This window comes from Populus nigra, chromosome 8 (genome assembly GCF_951802175.1).
Source record: "Populus nigra chromosome 8, ddPopNigr1.1, whole genome shotgun sequence".
In the NCBI taxonomy this organism is placed as follows: Eukaryota; Viridiplantae; Streptophyta; class Magnoliopsida; order Malpighiales; family Salicaceae; genus Populus; species Populus nigra.
This window is the reverse complement of record NC_084859.1, coordinates 21265297-21277495: the sequence shown is the minus strand read 5'-3', so window position 1 is coordinate 21277495 and position 12199 is coordinate 21265297. Positions and strand designations below refer to the sequence as shown.

At 32.3% G+C, this 12199-nt stretch overlaps 1 protein-coding gene across 1 annotated transcript; it reads left to right on the top strand.

Annotated features, from left to right (window-relative positions):
- The first annotated feature begins 6671 nt into the window (after positions 1-6671).
- LOC133701360 (putative E3 ubiquitin-protein ligase LIN-1) lies at positions 6672-12199 on the top strand. Its single transcript, XM_062125252.1, has 9 exons — positions 6672-6948; positions 7037-8789; positions 9030-9290; positions 9402-9429; positions 9509-10157; positions 10477-10618; positions 10703-10954; positions 11083-11392; positions 11643-12199. The coding sequence occupies exons 2-9, from the start codon at positions 7071-7073 to the stop codon at positions 11759-11761; spliced, it is 3480 nt and encodes a 1159-aa protein (XP_061981236.1). The 5' UTR covers positions 6672-6948; positions 7037-7070; the 3' UTR covers positions 11762-12199.

The window sequence follows — 12199 nt, the reverse complement described above, 5'->3', positions numbered from 1 at the left end:
ATTTTAATTAATCCGGGGACTCAGTCAACTCGGATTCAACTAGATAAAGCTCATCATTAATATGATAATTATTTTTAATTTTTTTACTAAAATAATATTATTTTATTTTTAAAAAAAATAAATCTAGTCATACTTCGAGTTGATTTCCGAGTCAAATTTAAAAACTATGAGTATATAATAAAAATGAAGTAAATATTTTAAAATAGATTTGTTTAATAAAATGAAGATTTAAATTAAGATCATAATAAATTTTTGAAAGAATCTTGCTCTTTTACGTGAGAAAATTGTTTTTTATAAATAGTTTTTTGTTTTATAAAGAGATTTTGTGAGGTGAATGATTTAGCACCATTGAACTATTAATATCAATAGATATGATAATGAGCAGATTTTATGATTGTTCATGTTTAATTAAGATTTTAGATAAATTTAGGAAAAATATCATACCCTTAAATTCTATAGAATGGATCTTTTGATTTATAATTGCAAGTATTAGGTATCATTTCTCAATCAAAACCACAATAATAATAATATTATTATTATTTTAACTATAAATCTTTTACATTGGTTATTAATGAAATGTGATTTAGTATTAGTTTTTTTAAATTTGTAATATCAAATAACATTAGGTAATCATATTTCTTGAATATTCGAGATTGTTGTAGTTTTTAATTTTAAATATATTTTAAAAATGTATTTCACTTTAAAAATCAAGTAAATTAATTTTTAATATTTTATAATAATTTTAATATATTTATAAATAAAAAATACTTTTAAAAAATATTAAATACCACAGCATCACATTCAATAAATACTTGCAACACAATCACCGAGTGTAATGAGTTCATGACTACCATGAATACTTGTCATGATAATAAGTATATATCAATTTCCATTAATTAGAATATTTTAAAATGGTGATATCCTTTGTGTTAGGGGGTATATCCGTCCCAGCGTCTAAAGTCGGTGGGAAACGTGGGCATTCTAGGAAAGTTATTCAAAATTCAAAAGGGCACGATTCTTAGTGATCTAAAGCTCGGTATATCGAGCCATAAAGTAGCCGTTCTGTAAACATCAAAGAACCACCATGCCCTCGCCAGATTCATTTAACACGGGCGATATTAGTAAATTAACAGGAAATTAACGTGCAGCGAGGGCAGTTTAGTCATTTTAGGAAAATTGAGGGTAATACAGACTTTTGGCGACTTAATAATCCTGGGACAAATGCCAGTTTGTTTTGTCCGAAATCTCTTTTCGCTTTTTAGTGGGACCTGCACAGTCGCTACCCGCCACTGACAAGGGTATTGATTCATTCTTCCGCAATCCATAGAAAGACCCCCTCGTGACGTGGCATTGACAGAATGGTGGATAGTCTCTGTAGATTCCATGTTCAATCTTCTATCTCTCTTTCTGGAAAATTAGATATATTTATTATTCAGAAATTGAAGGGGAAAAAAAAAGGAACAAAAAAGAATTAAGGTCGTTGACATGCTATTCCTGCATTCAGAAGAAGAAAAAGTAGGAGAGAAGGGGAAAAAATTCAATACAACATTCTACAAAATTGCCCTAAACATGTGATGTACACGGAAGCATAAAATAACAGCAATTCCATAAAGACAGAAAATAAATTGGTTTAGCGTTAGAATACAAAAAAAACTTTAAAATTTTATTTTATTTTTGAAACAATAATATAACCAGGTGTGTTTTCTAAAAAGACTTCCAGTGTTCTTTTTAGGTTTAAAAAACCGTTTATTTAAACCAAGAAACAAATTCAAAACTGGAACATGTAAGGGAAATTAATGCAAAATTTGAAAATAAATAATAAATCCTAAAATACCTAATAAAATTAACTTAAATAACAACTTATAAGTTTAATTTCGGGAGATGAAATGATTTGACGAGTTACTTTTAACAAGAAAACAACTTGTAGGATATCATGCAAAAATACGAGCTTGATTTAACGATAGATTCTCCTGTTGTCGCCGTTTGAAGTTACTATCATGTGTTGGTGTAAATAGACCTTGTCTCGAGCCTTACATTATCCCAGCAGTTCATCAAAGCATATGCTAAACCTTCTGTGTGGTTTAATTGGAGCAAATCTTCGTATAATTACTTAGAATTTCGAATATTTATAATTATAGCCATATCAACATGATAGTCTGCCTAAATTTATATTTATTAAATTTGAATCGACTCGGTAAATTAATTTAAAAATTTATAACTCAAAGTCTAATCTAAATTGAGTTTTAAGTTAAATTAAAAAAAAAAAGATAATGATGAATTTTCAATCATAATTTGTTTGCCACTTAGTTAGCTCGATTGTATTTTTCATGTTTTTTTTTAAATGTTATCTTACTGGGAAAATGAGTTAGTTGTAATTTATTTTTTATAATTTATCAAAACTAATTGATTGGTTCTCATAGTTTTAAAAATTATATATTTTATGCCTATGTTTCAGGTCCATTTATAATGTAATTTGTTTTATCTATTTTATTTTTTTAACTATTTTTTATTTTTCTAGAAATAGAAAAAAGGAAAAATAAAAAAGATAATATGGAAAAAACAATAAGAAAAGAATACATTTTGTTGAATCAGATTCTAAATAAAATATATTCAATAGTATTTAAAAAATATTAATTAATTTTTTAAATTTGAAGAATTGTTTAATTTATTATAAAAAATAAAATAAAAATCATAATTTATTCAAAAAATAATTGAATCTGACAGATGATTGAAGGATTGGCCTGTGAGATTCAATAAAGGCTTGTTAGTGGTAATGCAGGCTTAGATATTTTAAACTGAAGGCCTGTTCAGCATAGCTAGTGGACAGTAAGACTCATATCAAGGCCCATTGCACGCAACAGCATTGCAAGCCCATTTTGTTTGTGCTCCATAAAACAGGACAAAAATCTCCAATGTTGAATGTTAAAGAAAAAATAACCCCTCTAATCTTGTTTCCTGAGAAAGATTGGAAAAACAAAATTCATGTGTTTAATAATGAGATTGGAAGTATCATTTTAAAATATTTTTTTATTACAAAAAATAAAATTTTAAATGATTATCGATAGTTTTGATGAGAGGAAGGGTGTTTTTTTTTTTTTTTATCAAAATGGTTTGTCTAAAAAAATATTAGATAATTTTCTATGGTTTTAATAGGATGATATAATTTGATTCTAATATGATGATGTTTTTAAGGTATTTGTTTTCAAAATATTTTTCATCTAAAAAAAGTCAATTGGTTTTTTATAATTTTGATAGATTTCTTAGATTTGTTTTTATATATAATTTTAACACGAGGGTATTCTTATATTAGAATATTTTGACATAAGAATTTTTTAATGTATTTTTAATTATTTTTTATTTGTATTATGTCAATACACTTGAAAAATACTTAAAAAAAATCAATTCAATAAGTTTTTCCAAACAATAAATATTTTAAAAATATCTTAAACATAATATTAAACCTTAATCCATAAGTTAACCTCAATCACTAGTCCAAAGATTAAAAAAAAAACCCACTATCCATTAAGTAAATCCAACATAGAATTCACCATGAAACCACAAAACAAGATAATAGATTAGTTTAAAGGATTCGACAACTTCTTACAAATTAAATTACAAATCAAAAACATTTCGAGTTAGTTTACTTTAATATTTAGTTTGGTCCATTTCATTTTCTCTCAAAGCTTTACCTTTTTTTCCATAATTGTTTTTTACGTAGAAACTTTCCCAATTCCATAAGCCTACACTACACACTCATCTCTCTCACTTCACCCTGATGACATGAAATTTGTTCTTGTTCAAAATAATAGAATGGATAATTTTAATCATAGATTAATTAAACATAACAAATTTTAATATTTTATAAGAAATGACATAGATGTACAAGCTTTGCCGGACATTCCTATAACTTGTTTCGATGTCGCCAAGTGTTCTAATCTAATATATAATAATTGTAAATTAATACGACTAATTTGGCCTTATATCGTTAGATGCCATTAACATCAAAGATTTGAATGGTTTAGAGTAATGGTAATTTTTTATTAATAAGAAAATTAATTTAATTTTAGCAACATCTAGATGGACTTAATGGTCATTTACAAGTTCAAATTTTTTTTTTAATAAAACATTACGAGATAAATTTTTTTTTATAAGTTTAAGATGATACTAAGCTAGTTCAAATCCAATAAAAAAATTATTTAATCCAAAAGTTTTATGTTCAAGTTTTATAAACGAGTTCTTAAAAAAATAACCTGTTCACGTATGATTAACTCTATTCACCAAAAAAAATCTTACATTGTAGTTCTTAACATAAATAAATAAACAATATTCTTTATATATATATATATATATATATATATATATATATGAAAATAACAAGGGTAATTTTATTTTTACATCCACTTTTTATAATAATAAAAAAAAACATGACGACAAGTGACTTAACAAAACTAAGATTAACAAGTATCTAAATTTATAATTTTGTACTTAGCATAATTTTTTTTGTATTCTATAAAAATTTTAAAGTTAAGCATGATTGAGTTAGAGCAGTATTAAGATAAATAATTTCATGAGAATCATTGCGCATCTTAACTCACATGCAAGTATGTGATCGTTAGTAGAATCTTGAGCTGGTGAACTTTTTTCTTTATGATTTGGCTTTTAAGAATAGTTGTTTATAGTGGTGTTCAGAAATGTATCCATGATATATATATATATATATATATATATATATATATATATATATAGAGAGAGAGAGAGAGAGAGAGAGAGAGAGATCCAAAATTTATTCTTACATTTTTATTATATTTTGCATGTTTTGTCATGGTTCTGAATTTTGATCTCTTCAAGGGCCAAGGATAGTAGCTGGATTTGGTTGTGCGGCAATTCCATCGTCTCTTTCCCTCCACGCTGATCCAGGCTTGAGTCCACTTCCCCCCTTTTCTTGTCCTTGGAGGCCTAAAAGACTCTCTCTTCACAAGGAAAGTGCCACTAAAACCAAAGAAATTGGCATTTCCCATCACGCCTTTGTCTTTTTGGAAAATAAGAGATTATTAGGAATTTGACCAAGAACGACACCAACAGTAAGTTGCAGATACGGTGAACTTTTAAGTTTTTTTTAAAAAAAAAAGAAAGAAAAGGAAATTAAATTGCCAAGTCCATGATTAGTGGCAAATTCAGGCAGTGGTCCCACCTTTTCTACTTCTTGCATGGACTGCATGGTGTATAGATTCCTTTGTTTATACGGTGAAATGTGGTTTTATTTCAATTATAAATTTAAAAATATTTGATTAATTAATATATACTATAGTTTTGCATGAATCTCATTAAAAACCCTCTCTTAAAATATTAATTAAGAAAAAGCTATAGTCTATAGTTTTTTTTAATTTAATTTTTTGAAATTATAATCACAAAAACTACCAATGCTGCACACTAATTGTAGAACTTGATGAATGATGGTCACTTCATGATAATAAATTTTTAAGTTATCTAATTATTCCAACTATATTAAACAAAATTACCATTAAATTATTTTTTTTTCTAATTTTATTATATTGAAATTAGATTTATAATTCAAGATTAGTTAAATATAAAATGTCTATTATTCAAAATCTGATACCATATTAAAAAAAAATTACCTTCAAAGTTTAATCTATTAAATAAATAATTACGATAATTCGGATTTAAAATTTTTTTCTTTTTGTAACTTACAAAATATCTTTACTATGAATACAATTGCACTCCTAAATAAAAAAGCGTACCATTTCTTTTTAGAAAAAAAAAATGGAAACCAAGCAGCCAATAGCCAACTGGCGAAGGAGAGAGCGAGAGGGCGGCCGTTGAAACAGTTACGATATTGAAAAATCTGTCTCCCTCGCGCCTGCAAATACAACCTCAACATAGTTTACCTTATTTTATGTTGTCCCTATAGTTTTCAAGTTTCATCAAACCAAATTCTCTACTTTAAATTTGTTCAAATCAATCCCTCTTCCATCCCATTAAATTGTTACTGGAGCTCTTTTATCTATATTTGTCAAGACCAGTTTGAGTCGGTAAATTGACCCAGAATCCAACACTAATTTAGAAGTTAAATCAGACAAGAAGTTGATCCAATTAAATTCTATCAACTAGATCAAAACCTAGTCAACTTAGCTTATCTTAATCCAAACCAGATCATATCAATTGTGAGATATGTAAAAGAATAAATAAAACAACTCGTTTAAAGTTTTTATTTAAAAATTAATTAAAAAAATAATAAATTAAATTGATGTTTAAGGATTAATTTAATAACCTGGTTTTTATTAAGTCAGAATCTAAATTAGATTCAACAATTATGCTTTTATCAACTTCATTGCAAAGTGAACTTAGGAAGAATAACAAGATTAGAAAGATAATATGAAATTGTCTAAATTTAGAGAAGAAGGTCTGATTTGAATAGATGAACAAAGTAAAGTGACCACTCATGATTTTAGCTTTTTTATATATTAGGTAGTTCATAATAGAAGAAACCACCTTGAATCAGTCTTGTAACATATAGAACTCACACATTACATTGATCACATGTATATATTTATGGGATTGAATCACAAACCTCCAATTCACAAGGAACAACAACTTTCACATTTGTCGTCTTGCATTTGTCGTTCTTCAGCCTTGGTTCTTTCCCTCGTTGCCTATTGCAATGACCCCTCCAAGCTCCATGTTTATTTTTTTTCCTTGTTTTTTCCTTGCTATTGCTGTCCTTTATATTAAGCAATCCAGAAACTCTTCATGGCTTTTGCTTGTCAAGCATCTTCTTTATCTCCCCTTTTTTTCTCCCCCCAAGATTCCCCAATATTCTTGCAATATTCCACTCATTTCTCAGTTATCATCGTAAAGTAATTGAGCATGGATTTTAATTCTTGATAGAAATGTTGTGCTTCTAGATTTCGAGCAAGTTGGATTTTGGAGGTAAGATAAACACTGATTTTTTTTCTTTTCTTTTGATATCTGTGATGGACTCTACTTTGTTTTCTATCCCTTTTTTTTTTCTATGAAGTTCTGTGCAGGGAGGGGATCATATTATCAAGAAAATGGCAACATCTTTGGAGGAGCTTCTTGCAAAGGAAGGGTTTAGAGGAGGGAGATCAGGGACAAGGGCAAGACCTTCATTCAAAGCAGAAGCTGCAAGTATGCCTCGTTACCCTTTTGGTGATCAAGGCAAAAGAGACTCTCCATCTGGTCCATCTATGCGGAGAATCAAGACCGAAAGGACAAGGTCTGATGTCACTCGGTATAGCTTGAGAGGTGAATCACCAGGAAGTAATAGTAGTTTGAGTAGGAGACCTAGGGATGACCTGGTTAAAAGAGAAAAATTAGATTCAAGATTGAAGGCAGAACATCGCGGCAGAGGTTCGAAAGATGTGAAGGAAGATAAGACCCTGAAAGTTGAAACATTGGAAGATGTCAAGGGTAGTGAGATTGTTGAGGTTGGTGTAGAAGAAAATGAGACGTTTAAGGATATACACTCTGATATAGCATATTATTCAGAGAGAACTGAACGATCATCGAAAGGTAATGGGAGCAAGGAGAGGCAGAGAGAGGGGAAAGGAAAGGATAAGAAAGTTCCTGAGAGGCATCACAGCATTTCTAATGAAAATTTGGAAAAACACTCAGAATTTAGCAATGACAACAGGAGAAGTGTGGACCAGTCTGAGGCGGTTTATGAAAGTTCGGTTAGAGGCTCAAAGATTGGCAATGGCTTTGAAGATGATCAGAGACCAAAGAATCAGAAAAGGGCACCAGCAGTTCCTGAAATTGCTCTTGATGAAGTTGCTGTTAAAGCTGTAATCTCCATCTTAAATGGCTATATCAAGCGTTTTTTCAAAGATGCAGAATTCCGAACCACGCTTCGCCAGAATTGTTTCTCTTCACTTGCTTCTATCGAAATAGAAGAAGGCAACAGCATTGAGATCAAGGCCAAGGCCAATCTTGAACAAGCTATTGAAACAGTGGAAAAGGCTGTTGAGGCAGCTGCAGGGACAAAGGATTTGAAAACAGCTGCTTTGCTACTTAGTGTGATCACAAGTTTGAACTCAAATGATCTGAAAGATGACTACACATCAGGAACTCCAAATTCTAGGTTGTCAGCTTGTGCTCACATCTACCTTAGTGTGATATACAAGCTACGAAAGAAGGATAAGGTTTCAGCTAAGCATCTTTTGCAAGTGTTTTGTGATTCTCCTTTTCTGGCAAGAACACTTCTGTTGTCTGAACTGTGGGACTATCTATTCTTCCCTCATCTTTCGCATTTGAAGACTTGGTACAAAAAAGAGGCAGATCCTTTATTCAACACGGCAAGCAAGATTACGAAACTTAAGTTTCTTGACAAAGTTTATAATGAAGTTCTGGATTCTTGTACTTACCAATTTGCAGTTTACTACAAGGATTGGCTCGCAGAGGGGGTGGAAGCTCCTTCTATTCCTTCAGTCAACATCCCTTTCATTTCACAGCAGGGAGGCTCGCAAGATCATTCTTCAGGACCAGCTAGTCCGGCTGCTCCTTTCTCACCCCAGCCAATGGTGAGTAAGAAATTATACGATGCTGTATTTGGCCATTCAAGTAAACCTAGAGTTTATGATGCCGAAGAAAATTGGAAGGCAGATAACTTCAATAATGGTGCAAACAGCTCTGGTTCATCTCCTATTCAAGTCAAACAAACACTGACAAGCTCTTCCGAAATGGTCAAATATCCTGGTCAAGATATAGAAAACCATTCCCCTGAGAATTTACAAGATAACACGTCCATTCTTGTGAGTATTTTCGTGCGATTTTCCGTATCTCTATAACGTTTCCTTACATGATTTATTTTAATTATTTGCTTTGTTAGTCACTTCAATTCAATTTTATGAGTTGCATATATCTAACATATTTGGATGGTATTTATTGATAATTAACATTTGGATGAGAAAATGGTAGTCCTAAATTTATTCCTCTCACCTTCTCTCTGCAATTTTTTTTTCATGCTCTCAAGAATTTTAACATTTCTGCAGGATAATGGGCTCTTATCAGCGTCTGACGAAGAATGGAAGCTGGTTAATGTGAGTGTTTCACCAGACACAGATCTGAAAGATGACAATCGCAAATCCAGTGCAGGGCAAGTATCTGCTGGAGACACTCATATGCTAAATTCATCTTCACATACAAAAGAAAATGAGCTAACCCTCAAGACCCTAGCGAAATCTGTTTTCAAAATTCAACGAACTGAGGATTCTGGTGATCTCACTGTTTCAAACCTTTTACATCCCAAAAAGGTGTGATCTCACTTTTCTTGGCAAAATATACTGAATTCCTGACTGTTCTGCATTTTACTATGTGCCTACAAATTTCTCTAATAGTTTCTTTGACTATCATGTTAAGTGCAGGCAATCAACGCAAGCGCTTCTATCGAAGGTGAGTCAGAACATCTTAAGATTAATTCTCCCTTTACAAAATGTTGATTGAATGCTCATATTGCACTCTCCCAGTGCAGGGTTAAATGGAAGTCATGAATCTTTTGATGAAGGATCCATTTTTGAAAGCATTCCACAGGACTTTGTTTGCCCTCTCACTAGACAGTTGTTTGAGGATCCAGTGACCCTGGAGACTGGTCAAACCTTTGAGAGAGAAGCCATCAGGAAATGGTTTAATCAGGGAAACAGAACATGTCCCTTAACAGGAAAAACTTTAGAATGTCCAACTATACCACTCACCAACTTTATTTTGAAGCGTATGATCGATAGTTGGAAGTTGGAGCGATGTAATCACCTATTGTCTTTTGCATCTCAAATATTCAAGAACTCTGAGGCATATGATTCAAGACAAAGGAATGAAGATGCTTTATTCATACTTGAGAAGCTTCTTGCTTCTTCCAGTAGGGAGGAAAGATTAACAAATGCCAAACACCTCATTTCTCTTGGAGTCCTGGAATTTCTTATTAAAAGGTTTGAATTTGGTAGTTTGGAAGAGAAAACTCTGGTTGCAGCTCTCTTATCATGTTGTATTGAGGCAGAGTCAAGCTGCAGAAACCATATAGCTATAAAGATTGATAAACAATGTCTCTTCGAGTTACTCCACGGCAACCAATCTAAGTCTGCAAGAAATGTTGTAGGTCTGTTGATTGAGTTAGTTTGTCTGAGCAGGTTGGTAATGATTTCTACTTGAGCTGCCTTTTTCACTTCCTGTGCTACTTTGCGCAGTTTAAACATTTGTAGATGAACTATGGAAGTGATGAAGAGACAATCTTTCCCTTCTTTGTTTTTTTCTTTTGATTTGTGCATGTGTGTGTTCTTGTGCATTTGCAATTATCTATCTGAGTAATTTTTCAAAGAAGGGGAAAGTGGGTTTCTATACATATTTTATGACCTGGTTTGCCATTGATTTTTTTTTTTGAATCATCTGCTCCTTCTTTAATCTTGGTTATTAGCAAGATCAAAGACATTTAACAGATATTATTTACAGGAGGAAAGGGGTTACACAATTTATAAGTGGCTTACCTAGTGAGACAATAGTGCATGCGATGGACATTCTACTCGTCTATCTTCAGAGTTCTCCAGCTGAGGAACCCTTGGTGGCTGTTCTGATCTTACACTTGGATCTTCTGGTGTGCTCCTCGAACCCTTTCCTCCATCCGGACAGCCACTTCAGAACTTTGACTATGTTTTTACTGATGATTTTATTTTTGCAGGTTGAACCTCGGAAGTATAGCATCTACAGAAAGGAAGCCGTTCATGCCATTTCAATGGCCTTGGAAAGTAGCTTAACTGATGAGAAGGTCCGGGAACAGTCTTGCAGAGCACTTAATGTCTTGGGGGGGATTTTTTCTGCTTCTGGGAACTCATCAACAGAAAGTTGGATCCTAAAGCAAGCAGGGTTTGATAAAAATCATGAAGTAAATTCTCGAGAAGATAATTTACTTCTCGATGATCCTCTTTCGCCGGTACGTTGGTTCTCCTGAATGATCTTCTTGTATTGATTATATATTCGGTATCTGAGTTTATTAAGTTTAGTACAAACACGAAGTTTTTGATGTTATTTATAGCTGTTTTTATTTATTATGAAAAACAGGAAGATGAAGAAGAGTCCAGTGAAGAATGGTTGAGGAACTTGTCAGAATCATTGCTTGCTAATGGCAAAATGTCAATTTTAGAGACCATATCAAAGTGTTTAAGTTCAGGAATCTTGGATTTAGTGAGGGCATGCCTAACCACAATTGCATGGTTAAGCTGTGGAATCTCTTTGCTACCGGATTCGGAGCTCCAGCTCTTTGGCTTCCCCACTCTCATCTCTGGGCTCAAGGAAATCTTGGAAGATGATGAGCAGATTGAGCACCAAGTTCTTGCTTCAATGTCCTTGTTAAATCTCAGTAAAAATCCAGGTCAGTAACTTTCCTTTGGATATTTTATCCATTCCATCGATATGGTAAACTATGAGGCTATCATTTACAAGCTTAAAAGTTGCTCCCTAAAGTTCAAAGCCCTGGAAGAAGTTACTGATATTTTCCACTTCAAGTGTTTCTTTTTGGATTCTCAGGCATATCATGACAGATGATGCTCCATCACCTTGTGATTTCCTGTTCTTAGAAAAGTGAGTTTAAGTATGATATAACATGCTTTTTTCTGCTGCAGAATGCGGGAGTCTGCTAATGATAATTGCAGAAGAAATTGCGGTTCCACTACAAAGCCTAGCTGAAGTAACATGGACAGCAAAAGAGCTACATGCCATCATTTCTGGAGAAGATCCTTAGCTTGTTAGGAAAAAAATCCATCCACTTTCATCAAAATTTCACAATTTTTCCGGCTTTCGAATTCCTTATTCGCATACACGTCAGAAACTTCAGAGGTTAATAGCAACATTCTGGTCTCCACTTAGTTGCTGACAGTTGAGAACCGAAGCAAGAAAACTTGTCAAGGGGTCAGATACTCTGATTGTTGTCATCAAAACCTGGAGGGAGCTGGCAGAGCATCATACCGAGAAAACCTCAAGGCGAGCCAATGCCATTTTAAACAGTCAAATTATCAGAAGCCAAAAACCTTTCTGTCTTATGAATGCTTGGCATGAATTCATCCCCTGTAAATATATTCTGAACCTGCTTCATTTCTGATACAGCCATTTAAACTTGGAGAGTTCACATTGTTCTCTTGTTTCCAAAGGGATTGAAGGTTCAGGAACCGTGACTTGCCTA